The sequence below is a fragment of the Microcebus murinus genome, chromosome 2, assembly GCF_040939455.1.
Source record: "Microcebus murinus isolate Inina chromosome 2, M.murinus_Inina_mat1.0, whole genome shotgun sequence".
NCBI lineage: Eukaryota > Metazoa > Chordata > Mammalia > Primates > Cheirogaleidae > Microcebus > Microcebus murinus.
Window position 1 is genome coordinate 92,267,699 of NC_134105.1, and position 22,503 is coordinate 92,290,201.

A 22,503-nucleotide genomic window follows, 5' to 3' on the forward strand; every position below is an offset into this window, starting at 1 on the left:
ATTATGAAGTATTATAATAATCAATATGTTTCAAAATAGGTAAGCTTTAGAAGATATGCTATAATTTCCTAAGGAATTGGTCCATTGAGGAAAGAAATTTTGCCATGGAAAGTAAATTATGAATTCTCATTTCTTGTTCTTTTTTTTTTTTAAAGTGATTTTACCCTCCATGCTATAAGCTCCTTGAGGGTAGAGTCAGTTTCATACCACCAGTGTGTCCTTAGCTCCTGACACTGTGTCTGGCACATAGTAGGTGCACAAGTGGTTTTTTTTGAGAGATAAATGGTTATATCTGGAGTGATTAGAAGAAAAAGAGCAAAATAATGTTTTTCCCTATTCAGTCTAGAATTTTTTCTTTTCAATCTGAATAGATGTAGTGTTTACTAGCTGTCCTTTCCACATTGGATTGTCTTGGCATCCTTGTTGAAAATCAATTGACTATAAATATATTGGTATTTCTGGACTGTCAATTCTATTTTATTGATCTGTATCCTGTATCTGTTCTTATGCCGTTTACCACATTGTTTTGATTACTTTAGCTTTGTAGTAAGTTTTGAAATCAGGAAATGTGAGTCCTCCAGCTTTGTTCTTTTTTGAGATTGTTTTGGCTATTTGGGACTCTTCCATTTGTTTAGGATAACTTTTCAATTTCCTCAAAAAAGCCAACTGGGGGCAGGGTGGGTGTAGTGTTTCAAGCCTATAGTCCCAGCACTTTGAGAGGCTGAGGCAGGAGGATTGTTTGAAGCCAGGAGTTTGAGACAAGGCTGGGCAACATGGTGAGACCTAGTCTCTAGTCTCTAAAAAAAATAGAAAAATTAGCCAGGCATCATGGTGACACTCATGTGTAGTCCCAGCTACTGGAGAGACTAAAGCACGGATTGTGTGAGCCAAGAGTTCAAGGCTGCAGTGAGCTATGATCACTGCACTCCAGTCTGAGTGACAGAGCAAGACCCTATGTCTTAAAAAAAAAAAAAAACCCAGCTGGGATTTTGATTGGAATTACACTGACTTTGAAGTATTGCTACCTTAACAGTATTAAGTCTTCTGATCCATAAACCTGGGAAATCTATTTATTTAGCTTTTCTATAGCAATGTTTTTTCAGAGTATTAGTACAATGTAATTTTCAGAGTATAAGTTTTACACTTCTTTTAAAAATTTATTTCTAAGTATTCTATTTTATTGATGCTATAATGAATGGAGTTATTTTTAAATTTCATTTTCAGATTATTCATTGTTAGTATGTAGAATATAGTTGATTGTAATTAAGCTTGAACTCTTTTTCTGTTAGTTTTCTAATAGAACTCTACTTACAATAGTTTTTTATGAATTCCTTATGATTTTCTATATACAAGATCATGTCACCTACAAATATAGTTTTGCATTTTTCCTTCCAGTCTAGATGCCTTTTTTTCCCTTACCTAATGCTTTGCATTGTACCTCTAGTACAGTGTTGAATAGAACTATTGAGAGTGGATATCCTTGTTATGCTCCTAATTTTAGGGGAAAAGCATTCAGTTTTTCACTATTAAGTATGATGTCAGCTGTGAATTTTTCATAGATACTGTAGCTGAGATTTTATAACATACTCGTCAGTGTTGAAGTCAAACATGTATTCCCCTTCTAGATATTAGTTAGTAGCTTCAAATTCATTGAAAACATTTTAATTGTTTAAATAACAATAATACTTTTTATTTGCTTAAATGTGGGATTTTTATTGTTGCATTATTTTAAGCTATGTGAAAGCATTGGGGTGATGGCATCTCATTCTGTTTTCATGAAGAAATTCATTTTATAATAGTAAAAATTTAAAATGTTTTAATTCCATAAGTACATCCATATAGTAGAAAAACTGAAGAGATTCAATTAGTCAAGAGACAAAAATTCCAACCTCTACTAGTTTCACTACTCAAAAATAATCTGTTATGTTTTGGTGTTTTTTATATTTATATATATTATTTATTTTCATTACGTGTTTAGTGAGTACCTTCTTTATGTCAGGCACTATAGGCACTGGGGATGCAATGCTGAATAATGTATTGTCCTTGCCCTCATGTAGACTGTAGTTTGGTGGTAAACAGACATTAAGTAAATAATCATAAAAATAATTGCCTAATATAATTAAGATAAATTCTGTGAAGGAAAATGTAATTTGCAGTGAGTGTATGTGTTTGCATGCATGTGTGCCTATCTCCTGTTTATGTCCTAAATACTTCTTGATTATGTTCATTTTTTTCCATTGCTACTTTGCTAGTCTAAGCTATCTTCATCACTTACTAGACTGTCTCCCTTTTTCTATTCTCCAGTCTTTGTCCAGAGTGGTTTTTTCTTTTTCTTAAGACAGGGTCTCGCTCTGTTGCCCAGGCTAGAGTACAGTGACATCGTCATACCTCACTGCAACCTCAAACTCCTGGGCTCAAGTGATCCTCCTGCCTCAGCCTCCCAAATAGCTGGGACTACAGATGATGCATATCACCACACCTAATTTCTCTATTTTTTGTAGAGACAGGCTCTTGCTGTGTTGCTCTGGCTGATCTTGAGCTCTTCAGCTCGGCTTCCCAAAGCACGAGGATTACAGGCATGCCACTGTGTCCAGCTGTGAGACAGAGTCTTGTTCTGTTACCCAGGTTGGATTGCAGTGGTACGATCATAGCTCACTGTAACCTTGAACTCCTGGGCTCATGCAATCCTCCTGCCTTAGCCTCCTGAGTAGCTATGACTACTACTACTGTGCCTGGCTAATTAAAAAATAAAACTTTTTAATAATTTTTTGTAAAGATGGATTCTCACTATGTTGCCCTGGCTGGTCTTGAACTCCTGGCCTTAGGCAGTCCTCCTGCCTTGGCCTCCCAAAGTGCTGGGATTATAGGCATGAGCCGCCATGCCCAGCCTAGACTAAATGACTAAATTCCTTTTTTTTTGAGACAGAGTCTCACTCTGTTGCTGGGGCTAGAATGCCATGGCATCAGCCTACCTCACAGCAACCTCAAACTCCTGGGCTTAAGCAATCTTTCTGTCTCAGCCTCCCAAGTAGCTGGGATTACAGGCATGCACCACCATGCCCGGCTAATTTTTTCTATATGTTTTTAGTTGGCCAATTAATTTCTTTTTATTTTTTTAGTAGAGACAGGGTCTTGCTCTTTAGCTCAGGCTGGTTTCGAACTCCTGACCAGAAGCGATCCTCCCACCTTGGCCTCCCAGAGTGCTAGGATTACAGGCATGAGCCACCACGCCCGGCCAAGGCCTACTTATTTTCTTCAGAATACCAACTCAGTTTGAATTATACATTCAGTGTCTGTGTTCCTTACTGAACCGTAAACTCTACGAGAGCAAGAACCATGTCCAGTTTTAAAATCACCTCTGCTTGCCTCAATAAATACTTACTGAAAGAAAGAATGAATATTTACTACATATAGTTATGTTCCAAATATAAACTTTTGGACATAAAGGGGCATATATATTATATTTCATCAAATCTAAGACATCACTGATTTAAAGATGCACCATTTTTCTTTACCTCTGAGAAAGAAAGAATGCTAACAATTAACTTATGATACCTATCAGTTGTAATGTATATCTTGATTTCAGGGATGTTAATGTGAAAAATGTGCCTTTTACAATCAATGAAATGTAATTTTTTAAGAAAATGAGATTATATTTAGTTAGTAATCTGCTTTTCTAATTAATATATTGCAAAATATCATTACATGTCAGTAAGTTAGCTTCTACCTATCATTTAAAATGTTTTGCATACTACTCTATTATATAGATTTAATCCTGGATTTAAAAAATAAAGTATGCAAAAGAAATTGACATTTTAAAAATATCTTATTAGGCCGGGCGCGGTGGCTCATGCCTGTAATCCTAGTACTCTGGGAGGCCGAGGAGGGCGGATTGCTCGAGGTCAAGAGTTCGAAACCAGCCTGAGCAAGAGCGAGACCCTGTCTCTACTATAAATAGAAAGAAATTAATTGGCTAACTAATATATAGAGAAAAAGTTAGCTGGGCATGGTGGTGCATGCCTGTAGTCCCAGCTACTCGGGAGGCTGAGGCAGAAGGATGGCGTGAGCCCAGGAGTTTGAGGTTGCTGTGAGCTAGGCTGACGCCACGGCACTCACTCTAGCCTGAGCAACACGGCGAGACTCTGTCTGGAAAAAAAAAAAAAAAAAAAAAAAATATATATATATATATATATATATATATCCATATATATATATATATATATCTTATTTTAGTTTCCATTTATGAACTTTCACAGATTTGGAGTAATATCTTGCTATTGTGTGAGCAGGCCAGAATTGGCCATAGTTTGCCAACCCCTGCTTAACATTCTTAAAAACTTATTGTGGATTCCAAAGCTTGTTTCTGTAGCTTATATCTGTTAATATATATAGATTAGAAAATAAAACAGAATTTTGGGGTTGGGAAAGTTGGAAGTAAGATTTATTTCCTTATAAGTTTTTTTTTTTTTTTTTGGAGACAGAGTCTCACTTGTTGCCCAGGCTAGAGTGAGTGCCGTGGCATCAGCCTGGCTCACAGCAACCTCAATCTCCTGGGCTCAGCGATCCTACTGCCTCAGCCTCCCGAGTAGCTGGGACTACAGGCATGCGCCACCATGCCCGGCTAATTTTTTGTATATATATTTTTAGTTGGTCAATTAATTTATTTCTATTTTTGGTAGAGACGGGGTCTCTCTCAGGCTGGTTTTGAACTCCTGACCTTGAGCAATCCACCCGCCTCAGCCTCCCAAAGTGCTAGGATTACAGGCGTGAGCCACCGCGCCCGGCCCTTATAAGTTTTTTACTTTCTAATTTCATGTTAAGTATAGCCATTCATATATGGAATTGGGGTTATAAAAAAATTTATCTCTTACATTGCCCTCAGGTAGTGGGGGAGAGAAGAAAATCATCTCTTCTATTGCTTTTCTGCTTGGGGAGAATTACAGAAGCAGATAGAAGTATGAATAATAAAACAAAATTTTATTTATTTATTTTTTGAGACAGAATCTCACTTTGTTGCCCGGGCTAGAGTGAGTGCCGTGACGTCAGCCTAGCTCACAGCAACCTCAAACTCCTGGGCTCATGCCATCCTTCTGCCTCAGCCTCCTGAGTAGCTGGACTACAGGCATGCGCCACCATGCCCTGCTATTTTTTTCTCTATATATTAGTTGGTCAATTAATTTCTTTCTATTTATAGTAGAGATGGGGTCTCACTCTTGCTCAGGCTGGTTTCGAACTCCTGACCTCAAGCAATCTGCCCTCCTCCGGCCTACCAGAGTGCTAGGTTTACAGGCATGAGCCACCGCGCCCTGCCTAAAACAAAATTTTAAAAACAAGAATATACAAGAATAATAAAACAAATTTTATAAACATAGCCCATTTCATTTCAGAACTATGACATCATCACACATCATCTCTGGAAATCTCATGAGAAGAGTGTGAAAAAGGCAAATAACCTCTATTATGAAAATAGTTTTTACTTCATAGACCTCTTGAAAAGAGTCTTGGGGACCTCCAGAGGTTCCCTCACACCATACTTTGAGAACTGCTAGTGTAGTTTATAGTAGGTGTTCAATAAAAGTTGAATAAATTAAATATAGTACCTGCCCTCTACTGATGTTCCCTCTACTGATATGATGAGGAATTAAGTGCTAAATTTTATGGTATGAGGGATAAGTTCTGTGGCTATTTAGAATAGAGGCAATTGACAAGAGCTAGAGTATCCAAGGAAGAAAGAGGTTTGAGGACATTTTTCCTCAATCTTTCTCATTTGGTAGTACATTATAAAGTAAAACAAACAAGAACAAAATAGGTAATCCATGAAAAAATATTTAGAAACTGTTCTAGAAATCTAAGATTTTCTCAATTTTGTATTAGAAGTTTACAAAAATGCAAAAAAGATTACACTCAAAATTTTCAAAACTGAGTGTCCATGTAAATAACAGATAATAGTAACAAGGAAGTTACTAAGTAAATATTTGGGAATTCTTATGGATGGGTTAACATATATATGTATTTACAGGTAAATTTCATTTGTATTTATTAAAGACTTAATTTCTTTGTAATACTTTTCTTTTTGGGCCAGAGCTAATAATTTTTACTATAAAAGTCTTTAATAGTTTCCTTTTTCACTTCAAATTGGTATTTGATTGTTTTATGTTTCAGATTCGTTACATTTCACAAACACAAGGCTTGCCAGCTGAATATCTTCTCAGTGCCGGAACAAAAACAACCAGGTTTTTCAACAGAGATCCTAATTTGGGGTACCCACTTTGGAGGCTTAAGGTCTGTCTTCCTTACTATTCTACCTGGTCCTGTACTTCCCACCCTCAACTTTGAATTCAAAGTTTAGTTATTAAATTCTGGAGGTAGAAGAAGGAAAAGTATGTTTGCAGGAAGAAACTTTTTGAAAAGTCATTTCATTGTACCTATTTGGCATTGTTGTTAATTAAAAAACAAAAACATTAAATGCCAGTTCATTTGGCTGAGGATGTTGTGTATGTTGAAACAGCAGCTGTTATGGGGTGTGGAAAGTAGTTGTTCACCATTAAGTGATATGAGGAACTAGAGACATTCAGTAATGACTGTTTTTTAGAGAATTCTCAATAAATATGATAAAAGAACATAATTTTCTCACTGCCCACATCCAGGTCTTATATATGTATATATTAAAAGTATCTACTTTTTACTTCTGAGCCTACTCCTTTAACTTGAGAAATCTTTTAGTAATTTGATCACCCTTGTGATACTCTGCCTGAGACTGTTGAACAGTTAGCATTTGAGTTATCAATTTATTTCAAAATAGCTTTAAGAGAGTAATGGTAATATCCCTTTTATCTGACATTTCTTCAGGAACTGTGCTGCATCATTGCATGTTTATTTTATCACTGTTAAAAAGGTGGCTAGATATCAAGGTCACATCTCTCCACCAGAAGATTTTCTGGTTATAAATTACTTCCATGTTTACCATCTATGGTTGGCAAGGTGACGACACTTATCTCTTTGTATTCAGGCTTTGATTTTGAATAAAACGTGAAAATAACATACAGGTGGAATTTTCCCCCCCAAAATCCATATTTTATAGACACCCGAAGAACATGAACTGGAGACTGGAATAAAATCAAAAGAAGCTCGGAAGTACATTTTTAACTGTTTAGATGACATGGCTCAGGTGAGTATGGAAAGTTTCAGAAAGTTAGACATGTATGTATTTCTTTAATCAGAGACACACTTTCATTGATTATACTAAAGACAAATTTAATCTGTTAGCTTTCTAGTATTCATTTTCAGTTTTTACAGAAAAATGCATTAATATTATGCCATATATATATATATATATAAAAGAAAATTTGAATCCTAACAAAGTATACTTTTATAATTTTCTCCCTTTGCTTAACTGGTCTTGTTATATACCAATATTTTAAAATATTACTTATGAAGGTTTCTTTATTGTCCCATTTTCTCTACTAAATAAATACTTACATAAGAGCTACATTTATTGATTGCTTATTGTGTTACAAACTCTGAACACTTTACACTTGTGTCATTTAATATTTTCAACAGTAGAAACTTTTTTTTTTTTTTTTGAGACAGAGTCTCACTCTGTTGCCCAGGCTAGAGTGCCATGGCGTCAGCCTAGCTCTCAGCAACCTCAAACTCCTGGGCTCAAGCAATCCTCCTGCCTCAGCCTCCCAAGTAGCTGGGACTATAGGCATGCGCCACTATGCCCAGCTAATTTTTTCTATATATATTAGTTGGCCAATTAATTTCTTTATTTCTAGTAGAGACGGAGGCTCACTCTTGCTCAGGCTGCTTTCGAACTCCTGACCTCGAGCAACAGTAGAAACTTTTATATCTAAGTAATAACAATCACTTTTGCTTAACTTGCTTGTTCCAAATTTTTATGATGAGAATCTATCAGCTTTATTCTGCCACTAAATTTAAATGAAGATTTTAATTAGATGGCATAAAAAGAGCTTCCTTCTGTGAAAATGATTACACTGTAATACAGAGAATTTCCTCAGGTTTCTCTTTTGATGATTATATATACAGTTTGGAGAAAGAGCAGCTATTTAATGTCAGCTTTAAAGGTTAAGTGAAGAAGTATAATATTTCTAAATTTTCCTCTGGAAGGTAAATATGTCTACAGACTTAGAAGGAACAGACATGTTGGCTGAGAAGGCGGATCGAAGAGAATACATTGATCTGTTAAAAAAAATGCTAACAATTGATGCAGATAAGAGAATTACTCCTTTGAAAACTCTTAACCATCAGTTTGTGACAATGACTCACCTTTTGGATTTTCCACATAGCAATCAGTGAGTATGGTATATTCTGGGGCTTTTTGCCATGATGTAGTCCTTATAAGTGAAACTATCAAGTGAGCAGCAACTTTGCTGCTAACTGATGATTTTCTTTCTCATTGAAAAATCATTATGTTAAAAATTAGATGTGTATTTTTACTCTTTATGATTATAAAAATATTTTGACTCATTTTATCTGAAAGTGCTTGGGAAAAAACTTTAATCTGTGTTTATCTTGAGTTATTTGCTATCTGTTTAAATCTCGGCATTCATTAGTGAATCTTTAATCTCTTTTTCAGTGTTAAGTCTTGTTTTCAGAACATGGAGATCTGCAAGCGGAGGGTTCACATGTATGATACAGTGAGTCAAATCAAGAGTCCCTTCACTACACATGTTGCCCCAAATACAAGCACAAATCTAACAATGAGCTTCAGCAACCAGCTCAATACAGTGCATAATCAGGTATTCAGTAAATGATTTTGGAAACTCAAGCCTAAGGTGGGGAAGAAACTTACTAAGAGTACAGAGTGAGGAACCAGTCCTTGCTATAGTGATATTGTTACTTCTTAAGAATTTTCTATTCTTGGTAAAAGTTGATAGACTGATATTACCTACCATGCGCTGACAAAAATTACATACAAAGACCTAATCCATGCCCTAATATGTCTTAGGATAGTCAAATAAATGGGGTCTGACTATTGTACTGCTGCTAGTTATACTAACTTTGGCTAAATGACTCTTTCTCTCTGTTAGGAGAAGGATTTTATATATCTCATTTGAAAGGTTTGATTTGAAAGGTTTCTGATTTGAAACCTGATTTGAAAGGTTTCCACTTACTGACTTTAAGGATGGTTTTGCATTTGCTTGCTAACCAGTAATATTTACAGTTTAAGCTTATTTCTAAAGATGAAAGCTTTCCAATTTCTTAGTTAGGTCTACTTTTTAAATGGAAGAGCATATGAGATTTGGAGGGATCTTTTATCCATCTATTTTTTGTACAGAAGTAGTTGGGGTTTATATAGCCACAACCAGTACAGGACTATTTGTTATTCTTTGTTTGCTTATTCAACCTTACAATATTCCTTAAATTTAGGGACTGGGAAAATTTCTTAAGCCGAGAGTTATTTCAAGGATAGTTAAGATTATATTTTAAAACTTTGTTCTAAGTTTTTCTGGATAAATTCTGTATGTGTAAAAATATTGTCTATCTCCACTTTATACCAGTGTACAAATATAATCCTTTTGTTTTTAGGCCAGTGTTCTAGCTTCCAGTTCTAGTGCAGCAGCTGCTACTCTTTCTCTGGCTAATTCAGATGTCTCACTGCTAAACTACCAGTCAGCTTTGTACCCATCATCTGCTGCACCAGTTCCTGGAGTTGCCCAGCAGGGTGTTTCCTTGCAGCCTGGAACCACCCAGATTTGCACTCAGACAGATCCATTCCAACAAACATTTATAGTATGTCCACCTGCGTTTCAAAGTAAGTGGGGAGACTCCTGTATCGTATGATATTATATTAGACCTGCCTGCTTTAGGCAGATCTAGTTGTTTAGTCCTGATCTTTGACAAATTTAAAGTCTATCACTGATGATCAAGGTAACTGAAATTGGGTGATATCACAAAGTGGATGTTCTCTTTTTACATTGATTATTTATCTAATTATGATATTACTTTATATAGGAGCTCAGTTTATGTTTCCTTAATGGAATTGCCTGATATCAGTTTTCTTGCTCATTAAATTCTTGTATCAGTGTCATATATCTTGTGTAAGCATGTATCTTTCAATATGCTGAATATATACATCTTAAAAAAATTTGTTGAAATATCAGAATTGCTATATATTGAATCTTATTTCCCATATCATTCTATTATAGAATTATGTTCCAAATGAAAGGTAATTTTATTCTAAAATGTAAAAATCATGTTTAAGAATGTAGAAATCTCTTAAATTATGCTCAGAAATAAAGATCATTATTTATTGACCTGAAAAATTCTACAAGCTGAGATGCTTGTGTGGGGAAGACATTAAGATTATCTACTTCAGCTTATGAATCATAACATTACTGCAAGCTCCTGTCAACAAAGGAACAGAATAGCTGAAGGAGTCTGACTCCATGTGTTGCAATAAGATTAATTTTCACATTTCCATCCTCCTTTATTTCCTCATTATTGTTTTGTAATCCAGTCTCTCTAGTCCTTTTGTTCTGAAATATGGGAAATATATGTCTAATGATTTGATAAGCCATTTAGAAGGTTAAATTATTTTAAGACTATAATCTGAGAATACATTTGACTTTCCCAATAGAAAGTCAATGTCCATACCCTGTGAGAATAAACCAGGATTCAGGTTTCTCATAACACTTAACATAGAAGCAGGTAGCATTTTTATCTTTTTACATCAGTTACTTATTGACTGTGACTCTTTTGTTTGTTTGGTTTCTGACAGAGTCGGAGCAAGCAGAAGGAAAAGAGGGGCTAGGGGAGACTGAGAGATTACCGGGAGGACAGGAGAGCGATAGCGATGTAAACCAGGGAGAAACCACAGGGAGAGCGGAGGAGCAGATTCAAAATCCGTAAATGCAAATTTAGCCTGATTTACCAAATATTTTCTGCATATGCTTCATAATAGTAAATTCTTTGCTTTGGGTTGTCATATGTTGAGTAAGTCTTCTACTGAACTTAGCAAATTAGCCACCTTTTCTTCCACCTTTTCCAAAGTGAGTTTCATTGGAACAATTTTCAGATGTGGTACCCTGAAGTTTTCTGCTTCTTCTCAGATGACACTTAAGAGATGAAGCAGAAGAACTTTTGAGTTCCTTTAACAAAACAAAATGTAAACTGAAGAGGTAGAGGGGAAAAATGGGATAACCCTTTTTGGTATAATTAGGTAAGTGTAAGCTTTGGAAATGTTTTTTCCTATCTAGGAAATCTGAATAACCTGAGGAGATAGTAGAGCAAATTATAAAATTTCCCAATGGAGTTTTAAAATTAAAGTGATGGTGATGATACATGATACATACCACTATATACCAGATAATGTTCTGAGTGCTTTTACATATATTAATTCATCCTCACTAATAACCTTAGGAGGTAGGTAATGTCATTATTCCCAACTTAAATAAGTGAGAAATTTGAGCATGATTCCCTCATCTGCCTAAAGTATTATAACTAATTATGGCAGAACCATATTTTAAATCTAGGCAGTGGAATTCATAGCTTATGTATTTTGAAGTGTTATTCCATTCCACTGCTTCTCAGTGTTTTAAACTCACAGCTGTAAAGAGTTGTTGGTTCATTTGCCAACCTCCACAATTTTCTGATTTCTACCCATTAGTTCTGTATATTCCAGGTTGCCCACTTTTCTTTGACCATTTGTTATTTTACAAGATGCCTCTACTTAGAGGAGAATAGACCCTCATCAATTAGGCAATTTACTCTTCTTTCCATACTTTCAAGGTTCTGTATTTAAAGGGAAATGTTCAATAAAACAAAAATAACAGCAAAAAATGAAACTAATCCTTCTTAGGTCAGGATTCAGGGAGAAACTCCCAAAAGTGTTGCCTTTTGTTAATTCTTTGTTTCCACTTGTGCAAAGAAGGAACTAGTTTTAAACTAGCTTGCCTGCTGTGGCTTAGCCTAAATAACTGTAGCAATCTAATACTTTAGAGTCACATTTGTAGGTCAGTACTATAAATCCTACTTTCAATACTATTTCAGTTGACTAAAATAGATAGATATTTTGTTCAGTGGTTAACTATTATTCTGTAATTTTGTCCTTCTTACTTTATCACCCTGGGAGCCATGATTAACTTCTGTAATCAACATTTCCTCCTAAGTTTTCCCTCTATAGCTCCTATCAATTTTTAGGAGACTTTTATGATAACCTTGTCTTGAAGTTAGGCATGTATCCTGACACTGTAAGACAAGCTTTCTTATTAGGTAGCATTGCCTAAGGAAGCATGGCTGACAACTTGTTTATCTTGATATATGGATTTGTTACTTTTTATTTTTATGTAAGTAGTACTTTTTAAAAAAGGTACTGGCAGAGTATTTTAATTCTCATTTTACTATTCCCTCTTATTTTGTACATTTCTGGATTGTATTTTTCTTTATAACAACTTATTAAATTATTCATAAAACACTGAAATGGAAAATTGGAAGATTGACTTGCTGAAAATCACAGTATTGTGGTTTATGAATTATGCTTACTTCAATACCTCCGTAGTACTATTAGGAGAAATTAGTTGGTGATAGCTTAGAAAATGTCACTGAGGGAGTCTTCTAATTAAAATGTTCAGGCCAGGCATGGTGGCTCATGCCTATAATCCCAGCACTTTGGGAGGCTGAGAGGGAGGATTGCTTGAGGGCAGGAGTTCAACACCAGCCTGAATAACATAGCAAGAGCTTGTCTTTACAAAAATATTTTTAAAATTAGCTGGGAGTGATGGTGTGCATCTGTAGTCCTAGCTATTTGGGAAGCTAAGCTGAGGCAGAAGGAATGATTAAGCCTAGGAGTTTGAGGCTGTAGTGAGCTGTGATCATGCCACTGCACTCCAGCCTGGATGACAGACAGCAAGACCTTATCTCTTAAAAAAGAAGTTCATATCCTCACTTAACAAAATTGTAGGCATTAGTGAATTGTAGGCATAATAGAAACCTAAATTCTCTATATTGAAAGTTCTGATATGGTAGGTTTAGAAGAAAGCTGTTCCATGAGAGAACTTTCTTGAGAAGGCTCTTTTCTCAAGTCTTGGCAAAAGGGAGAACTGTCTTTAGCCCCTCTTTTCCCTAGAATGAGATCTTCCTATTTATAAGAAACATAATAAGTACAAAAATGTTTTTATAAACCAAATGGTCTTTTAAAATATTTTTATCCTAGGCATAATTTCTTCAGTTCACACACTGGTTAACGATAAGTATATGACTAATTTGTGAACTAGCTTATGTTTTTTGAGGAGTAGGGAAAAACTTCCTCTAAAACATTTTAAACAAAAGGGTAACTTAAATTATAAGTTAATGAGCTTTTCATAATTTTTCCTATCTAATTATCAAAAAATTATATTTGTCTTGCTTTTAAGAGATTATCATTTTAAAAACACTGAAGGTTGTTTTTGTTCCTTTAGTGGATTGAAAAAAATAAATGTAATTTACTAAGCGAAGGGTTTTATTTATTTTTGCCTATACTGCTAATGAGGATGAGATAAATGTTATATTTTAAATTTTGTAGCATAAACAAATTTAGAGTTTCCTTAAAACCAGCCCTCACTGTATCAAATGGCTTTCCATTAATCAGACATCAAGGGGGAACTAAGTCTCCCTTTTCTTAACTCCCAAGACTTCTGTGTATGAGACTTGTCTTAAATAACCTGAATCGTGGATTAGTTGAACAAAAAAGCTAAAAACAAAAAAATCTAAAACAAACAGACCTAGGAAAGTGATTTAACTGTGATGCTGTTTTCAACAGCTGGACTACAAGCAACAACAAAACATTCTGGATTCCCTGTGAGGATGGATAATGCTGTGCCAATTGTACCCCAGGCACCGGCTGCTCAGCCATTACAGATTCAGTCAGGAGTTCTTACACAGGTAAAAGCCAGCTTAATATTGTTGAAGCACTATTGAGAATCAGATATTTTGTCCTAGAAAATGACATTTTCTTTTACTACAAGATCTTTCTTGGTCATGATTCTGTGGGCTTAAAATGAAGTAACTATATGAAACAATATACTCATTCCTAACACTGTTGCAACTGTGCTAGTGTCTTCCTTCAACTTGCACAGGTAAATATCCAGGCATTGAGAAACAGTCTTCTGAGTAAGTTTACTCTAATTTTGGGGATGAATTTTTTTTTTTTAACCTTAGAGCTCTTAAAGATACAGTACACAGGCAACATTTTTATTTTAAAATAGAAGGTTCTACTTTTGCTTCCTTTGTACCTTTTGCTTACTCTTTAAAAATTGCATCATGGTTAAGAGACTAGACCACATTAGGATGCCTCTTCAAGTATTATATTCCCCTTCATTTCTTGTGTTTAACTGGGCTATAGAAAACTTTAAAACTTCATACTTGCCATGGAACATGCAACTAATATGATTGAGAAAATCATGAAATATTTATATATCAACAAATACTACATTTTAGGTTCTATTTGTAAATATTTGTGATCCATAGGAAATTCTGAAATCCAAAAATCCTCTTTTGTGAGTAGGAGGAGAGATTCTTTTTTTTTAGGACAAATATAGCAGGTGAATAGGAGGAGAGATTCTTAATGTCTTTGTTTCATAGAACTGATGACCTGAATCTGGCCAAGAAGGATTCCTATACTTTTTTGCTTCAGGCCATTGACATTTGACCTAGTGGGCCAATGCTGTACAGAGTTGAAGGGGGAAAGTTGTGTTTGGTACCTACATTTTAGGTGATATGAAATTACTGTGTATTGTCAATAATAACTTGGGGGGAATGAGAACCCTTCTGAATCCAGATAACCTGCCTTCATGTTTGTTTCACTCACCTGCCTAATCTACGTTTCAGGGAAGCTGTACACCACTAATGGTAGCAACTCTCCACCCTCAAGTAGCCACCATCACACCGCAGTATGCGGTGCCCTTTACTCTGAGCTGCGCAGCCGGCCGGCCGGCGCTGGTTGAACAGACTGCCGCTGTACTGGTAATTCCCCTCACTTGATTGTGTTACTAACGGAGTTTCTTTGATTTCTTTCTTTTTTATTTTTTCCTGTTTGTTCTGTTCTGTTTTCTTCTGGTTTTCTCATTTTTCAAAAAAAATTTTTTAGCTTAGTCTTTGCAGAGGGCATGGAAGCATGTGCCATCTTGTGGCTGTGTTCTTGCTACATCTTTAATGTCTCATTGTTTTCCTCCCCCAACATTTGCTGAAACACTATTTGACTCTAATATTCAGTATGGCTCTGTAAGGATTCTTTTTTGCCAGCCTAGTGTGATAAAAGCTCTTGGTGTAGCCTCAGAAGAGCTTCAACACTGTTATCTGCCCTTTTATCCTCTGATCTTTGGGAATGAAGGAAATGGCCTTTAGTTTGGCTCTACTACAGGTACCTGGATGGTCAAAATTTGAACTCCTTGGCAAGTTAGCTTTCTTTCTTTTTTTTTTCTTTTTTGCTATTTTAAGCTTCTAAAACTTTTGTTTATGTAGAAATGCTCTTAATTTATTGCTTTATCTGTTGATATTAACCTTCTTCCACATGAAGGTAGTTCTTTTTGCCATTCATGATCAGTGGCAGTTTATATTTTCCATTTAAAGATGTTCCCTTTTGTATGTAGATCATTGTTGGTTGAAATTAATGGTGAACTCATTTTTAGAGATTTTTGGAGAAATAAATATATCTTACAAATAGGTCTTTATGCAAAGGTAAAAATATAGCTGATGAATTATGCAAATAAATATCTTTGTTACTAACAGTCATGGGGAAAAGTTATTGAATATAGCTCTAATTACAGTAATATTATGCTTAGAGATAGAAAAAAACAAACAGGACTTTGAGTATTTCAGGATTCATAAACTTAAGACTGATATTTTGATGTATTTTGGTTTATTTGGGGGCATTAGAATTGTTTATTGGATATCTAGCATTTCGTTATTTGAAATTTGAATTTAGGTAAGCATTTGAAAACCTAAAAGATACTATTAGACCCTGATATTTCTCATTGTCAAAGTAGCTTTAAATTTCTTTTGTGTTTCTCAAGTATTCACATGAATGAAAATACTTTCAGAAACATACTTTGGTTGGAAGTTTTTTGGTTTTTAGTTTAAAAGTCTTTGCCACATCCAGATTAATTTTCTCATAAGCATAAGATCTGAGTATAAGGGAGTGAGATATATTTCCAGCTTGATTGATCTAAGCCACTGATTTTAACTTGCTCACCTATAGTTTCAAGGTTGGGATATTAGTTCACACTTCTCCTTTGCTGCTTTTCTTAAGTTTGCATTAGCCATTTGCTAAGCTTTGCATATTTTTGTTCTTCCTCTGTCAAAACAGTTCGTCGCTTGGAACGCCAGATTTCTGCCTCACGTTGGAATGTTATTTCTTGCTTTGTATTAAACTACATGCTTTGTCTTGTGCAGGTGTTGGCTTATGGAAAGACGCATGGTGTGACTTAACATACTTCTTTCATTTTTTGTTTTGTTTTGTTTTGTTTTAAATTCTGCTTATGGTAGCAGACATGTTTGCAGTTTTCTCTGCTTTGAAGGCTTCTTGTTTGGAACCGGTATTTGTAACAAGTGGATCTGTTACTTGCAGAAATATTTTTAAAATAGTGTGTTGATGGCCTTGCAATTTGAAATTCAAGAAGCAGAACCATATGTATCCAAGCATTATAGGTAATTGTATTGCAGAATTCATGTTTAAAAAGGAAACTTCCAAATCTGTTCCCATTTTTTCAGAAAATGCCAGAATTTCTGTAAGAAGTACAGAAAACATATTTGTTGCTCAGTCTATTGCAAGTGACATTGCTTGTTAAAAACTACAAATGATGTATTTTCTTGTAATGATTAGTTTTTATGTTGAAGTGTTTTCTACAAATGACATATAAAACAAATATTTTTATGGAACTATTAAAAACAAAACATGTTTTCTGCATCTATTTCTTTAAATATTTTACTTATTGCCTTATTGTTTAATTCTATCATATGGCTATAAATGATGAAGTTTCTTTTTCTTGCTGGCATAAGGTTTTTCCCCAAAGGATTTGGCCTTTGGTCATCCACATCTGACTGTATTTTCCAAGCACTACCCCTTTAAAAAAGAAAACTACTCTTTGTTCTACTGTTCTTTTTATGGGTTGAATTAACCTGATGTCTTATCTTATTGGCACTCAAATTTTATAGTTCCTATTTTTAATCTCAAGGGAGTCCTCTTAACTCTTTCTAGGGATATATTTTAGAATTGTTGCAAAAATGAAATTCCAGCATTATAATCAGAGCTTACCTCTGAACTTTGACTCCTTTTCTCTACAGTATAATAGAAACTCTTAACTGCAGGGATCTTCTTTTCTTTAATACCCTGTGGTCAGGTTATAGAAGTAGCCAAGAGAAAGCAGTATGTTTACTTTCCCTATTCATAAGACTTGTAGCCTTGAGCCCCTCTGACCTTTCTTTTTTAATCTCTGCAAGTTAACAATCTACAAGCAACTTCTTTTAAGATACAAATTTTTCTTTCTTTTAAAACAGAAGAAAAAGCCAAGAATGAGTCAACTCTGGATCTTTTTGTGTGTGTTTCCTTACAGCAGGCTTGGCCTGGAGGAACTCAGCAAATTCTCCTGCCTTCAACTTGGCAACAGTTGCCTGGGGTAGCTCTACACAACTCTGTCCAACCCACAACAATGATTCCAGAGGCCATGGGGAGTGGCCAGCAACTAGCAGACTGGAGGCAAGTGCCCTAAATTACTCTGGGAGATTTGTAAAGGAAGATCCCTTAGGGTACGAGCACTTGATGGTATGGAGAGCAAATAGGAGGAAAATAAAGAAGAATTCATCTCTTTTTGAAATCCTTTAAGAAAAGAACCCACATCAAGCTTAGGAGATAGAGTTATAAGAAAACTTTAAATATAGGGAAATAATAGGTTCTAAGGTTGAGAATCATTTGCTCCAGATTTAAAGAAAGTCTTAAGCAATTAGATATCCCTGTAGTGAGATCCTAACGCCTTATAATCCTGGTGCCCTACTTTAAAAATAAAATGCAGCTGTATTTGGTTAATTGCTTTTAATACCTATTTGGTCCTGATTTCCCTGTGGTTTTGAGATTCACTCTTTTTGTTGGCACAGGAATGCCCACTCTCATGGCAACCAGTACAGCACTATCATGCAACAGCCATCCTTGCTGACTAACCATGTGACATTGGCTACTGCTCAGCCCTTGAATGTTGGCGTTGCCCATGTTGTGAGACAACAATCCAGTTCTCTTCCTTCGAAGAAAAATAAGCAGTCTGCTCCAGTGTCTTCCAAGTAAGTCTGTGTTAGAGCTGATAGTTAAAAGTGTGCCAGATATCTTGTCTGGTATTTGGAATGTTGTGATATAGACACTTTGGTATGAAGTAGCAACTACCTGCCAAATTGAGGAAGAGGCAATCTTTTCATCTAGGCATGCAACACCAGGTGTTCCCAGGTTATGATAGTCCTTTCTCTCTGCTGCCACTTTGAATCCAGGCCTTCTTTATGATGTTTTTATTTTTCTGCTCACTTTGCAGAATGAAAGTTAACCATAGAGTAAAGGGCTTACAAAAGTAAAATTTCTTTTTATTTTAGTGTTTTTGTCCCTGGCCAGAGTGGTTAGTTTGATTTTCATTGGAACTTTTATAGTTAAGTGTATTAGCTTAATAATTTAGGTAAAAAGGAATCAAAGAGCAAATTGGAGAGCAGTCTGAGGGAAAGAGGTACAGTTTGGGAGGCTAAAGACTGAACCATCTTTCCTGGTGAACTTTTCCTACAGGTCCTCTCTGGATGTTCTGCCTTCCCAAGTCTATTCTCTGGTTGGAAGTAGTCCCCTCCGCACCACATCTTCTTATAATTCCCTAGTCCCTGTCCAAGATCAGCATCAGCCAATCATCATTCCAGATACTCCCAGCCCTCCTGTGAGTGTCATCACTATCCGAAGTGACACCGATGAGGAAGAGGACAACAAATATAAGCCCAATAGGTAAGAGAGATGAATGATTCCTACCCTTTTTGGTCTTTTGGCTTCAAGTAAGTGGCATAGTTTTGCCTATGAAAGAAAGGACTAAAAAGGATTGTGGAAGTGTAGCCTTGGATGAGTCAGCCAAGATGCCTTAAGTTTTCATAATCAAGCATTGTCAGGTTTTTAAATATTATTATACATGTTCATCAGTTATATCAGCCTTTCAGATATGTTAAAGAGCAGGTTTATAGTATTAAGTTGATAAGCTACTAGGGCTTGAAATGCACATTATACTACAGACATGATCCCTGTCTTCAAGGAACTTTATTTTTATGGTCTGAAAACAGATACCATAACAGAAGCATATAAATGAAATTAATTGGAATGAGAGGTAGATAAGAAATTATTTGAAATTTGTGCAATTTCTTAATCTGAAAAGGCCTCTTTGGAAGAGGTAGAACTTTAAGAAGGGCTGCCTTCCTTTTCCCTTTTGCTATATGGTCTGAAAGCTTAAGAAATTAATTACCAGATTGTTTCCTCTTATCCTAGTACCTTAGTCCATGTCTTTAACTGAGAAGTTAACTAAAAGGGAGTGGGTAAGTTTAAAAACTAGATACACACCTCTCTCTTAGTATGAACATAATCAACTGTCTTGATTGTTCTATGTTGTATTCTTCACAGGGCTTTTGGTGTTAGGCATGTGGAAGAGGGAATAACACTGCTTTTACCTGAAGAGATAGGACTCATACATGAAAGTAACATAGGAGACTTTACAGAGTCATATATAAGTGATGTTTAAATAAATTTGAAAGAGTAAATTGGAATGAATGTAGAGCTTATTAGTTCAAAGAGATTATAAGATGGTGGACTTGAAACTAAGTTTTGAAAGTGGTCATTAAACCAATTTGGGAAAGAGAAAAAGTAAACCTTCTAGTAAGGAAAAGTGGCATCATCGTGGCAAAAAATTATATATGAGGCTTAACTAGTATGATTGCTTTGACTGGAGCCAAGCCTATCAAAAACCAGGGAAAAGCTAAAGTTAGTAAGGTGGAAATCAGTTAGTGAAGGAACTTTTTTTTTTTTTAAAGTATGTGGTCAGAAGTTTGATTAGATATAATAAGGAATCATCTGTAGTCTAGAAGGATGATATAAAAAAAAGTGGTGTTTGAAGAACATTAGTGAAATAACTGAATAGGAATTGCTAAGAGGCAACATGAAGTAGGTGTTAGAGGTGTGGACTCTGGAGTCATTCTGTTCTGGGTATGAATCCCGTCTTCACTACTTATCCCTTGTGTGACTGGACACATTTCTTAACCTCCTTATGCCTCAGTTTCCTCATTTGCAAAATGGGGATAATAGTATCGATTTCATAGGATTGTTGTAAGGATTCAGTGAGATGTATGTAGAGCATTAGAATAGTGCCTCATACATAATAAGCACTTAGAAGTTTCCTGCTGCTATGATTATTATTATTATTATCATCATTATCATCATTGTTATCATGGGAAGGCTAGAGACCATCTCAGAAACATTGCTTAAAAGGGCAATTGAATTTTTATATATTTTTCTTCTCTTCAGCTCTGGCCTAAAGCCGAGGTCTAATGTCATCAGTTATGTCACTGTCAATGATTCTCCAGACTCTGACTCTTCTTTGAGCAGCCCTTATTCCACTGATAATCTGAGTGCTCTCCGGGGCAATAGTGGACCCCTTTTGGAGGGGCCCGGCAGAGTTGTGGCAGATGGCACTGGCACCCGCACCATCATTGTGCCTCCACTGAAAACTCAGCTTGGTGACTGCACTGTAGCAACCCAGGCCTCAGGTGAGTGTGTCTTCACAGCTAGTGTTGAATTCTTTGATGTATATATGCTTAATATTTTGCTATAATCTGCTTATGTTAGTAGTAGAGACCAGTGGGCATAGATATTCTTTTTTTTTTTTTTTTTTTTTTGAGACAGAGTCTCACTTTGTTGTCCAGGCTAGAGTGAGTGCCGTGGCGTCAGCCTAGCTCACAGCAACCTCAAACTCCTGGGCTCGAGTGATCCTCCTGCCTCAGCCTCCCGAGTAGCTGGGACTACAGGCATGCGCCACCATGCCCAGCTAATTTTTTATATATATATCAGTTGGCCAATTAATTTCTTTCTATTTATAGTAGAGACGGGGTCTCGCTCTTGCTCAGGCTGGTTTTGAACTCCTGACCTTGAGCAATCCGCCCGCCTCGGCCTCCCAAGAGCTAGGATTACAGGCGTGAGCCACAGCGCCCGGCCAATATTCTTAAAGTGTACTTAATTAAGAAATCATTTCCCTGCTGTGTGAAATTATTTTTGGATATCAGTTTATCTTCCTATATTTATTTTCCTTGGATTAATATAAAAATGATATTTTAATCTCAGAAACACATTAAATCTAGACGTGGACAGGATTTGATAGTATTAAACATGACTGCAAAAGTGTTTTACAAAACAATTACATCCTCTAGATTTTTTTTCTTGCTCAATAGTCATAGCAATGATGCTTTTGTTGGTTTTATTTTCAACCTAATTACCTTCATCTTTTTTGCTCTGTTAGATACTGAGTTTGGGCTCTCTGGTTCAGTTACTATATTAGTTGAGTAATACTAGCTACAGTAACAAATCCCAAATTTCTGTGGCTTAACATAATAGAACTAATTTCTCACTTATATAACTTCCCAGTACAAGTGTTGCTGGTTGGTAGGCCTTTGATGAGTTAGGACCAGAGCCTTGAGCATCCAGATCCTAGCCTGAACTGGGTTAGGATCTATTCTGCTAAGAGGCAGAGGGATGGGTGGCTGACTTCTGACAGCACTCATTGCCAGTCTGGGAGATTCTGTGCTGTAGCAGTCCAGAAACAGTACAAGTGAGGACCTCAACAGTCAGAAGGAGAAAGTTAGTTTGGAGGAGGCACACACATTTCTTAACCTCGTTAGCCTGGAAATGTGAACACATGGCCCCACTTAGATGCAAGGGGCTGAGGAAATGTAGTCTTGTCTAGGCAGCTGCTTCTCAGTGGCAACTTTACACCAAGGAAGAGGAGCATGAATTTTGCTGTCAGCATAGCCATCTGTGCTGTACTTGCATAAATAATGTTTTGTTATGGATTATGTTACTGCCATAGTTATAATAAACAGGTTCTGACTTGAAGATACTGTGTTAAGCCTCAGTATGACTCTTCTCCTCAGAAGTAGACAGCAGTCCCATTGCAGACAAGGGAGAACTTCCTGATGCAAGGCTACTGAATAGAATTATTAGGACCTCTGTCCACTCTTGGGTCCAAAGAATATAGGCTACTCCAAGTCACTGAATAAATGCTCCAGTTTTCCTCATGGGAACACAGAAGGAAGCAAAATTTTGTATTCAGCTGTCCTATAATTTCTTAGAATTTGAAGAGAGTAAGTGCCCAACAGGATAGAATCTTGTATGTCTTTAAACATTTTTGACACTTAAATATCCTAAGAATTACCAATATCTCTCTCAGCTTCACATTGTCATTTCTGTACTTGTTTAATCCCTTCCTACATCAAACTGTAGGCTCCTTGGCAGTAGGG

General features: G+C 36.0%; 1 protein-coding gene across 5 annotated transcripts in view; it reads left to right on the forward strand.

The window, feature by feature from the left end:
• Window positions 1-22,503, forward strand: part of HIPK1 (homeodomain interacting protein kinase 1) — a 48,626-nt gene that overhangs the window by 19,804 nt on the left and 6,319 nt on the right. For 3 of the 5 annotated variants that reach the window (XM_075999995.1, XM_075999992.1, XM_075999996.1), the window contains exons 4-14: window positions 6,163-6,282; window positions 7,082-7,168; window positions 8,131-8,315; window positions 8,600-8,762; window positions 9,553-9,778; window positions 13,763-13,884; window positions 14,830-14,964; window positions 17,553-17,695; window positions 18,091-18,270; window positions 18,755-18,961; window positions 20,519-20,760. In XM_075999995.1, coding sequence (XP_075856110.1) covers window positions 6,163-6,282; window positions 7,082-7,168; window positions 8,131-8,315; window positions 8,600-8,762; window positions 9,553-9,778; window positions 13,763-13,884; window positions 14,830-14,964; window positions 17,553-17,695; window positions 18,091-18,270; window positions 18,755-18,961; window positions 20,519-20,760 — 1,810 coding nt within the window. The remainder of the gene's footprint in view (window positions 1-6,162; window positions 6,283-7,081; window positions 7,169-8,130; window positions 8,316-8,599; window positions 8,763-9,552; window positions 9,779-13,762; window positions 13,885-14,829; window positions 14,965-17,552; window positions 17,696-18,090; window positions 18,271-18,754; window positions 18,962-20,518; window positions 20,761-22,503) is intronic. The other 2 variants (XM_075999993.1, XM_075999994.1) reach the window with 2 other exon arrangements.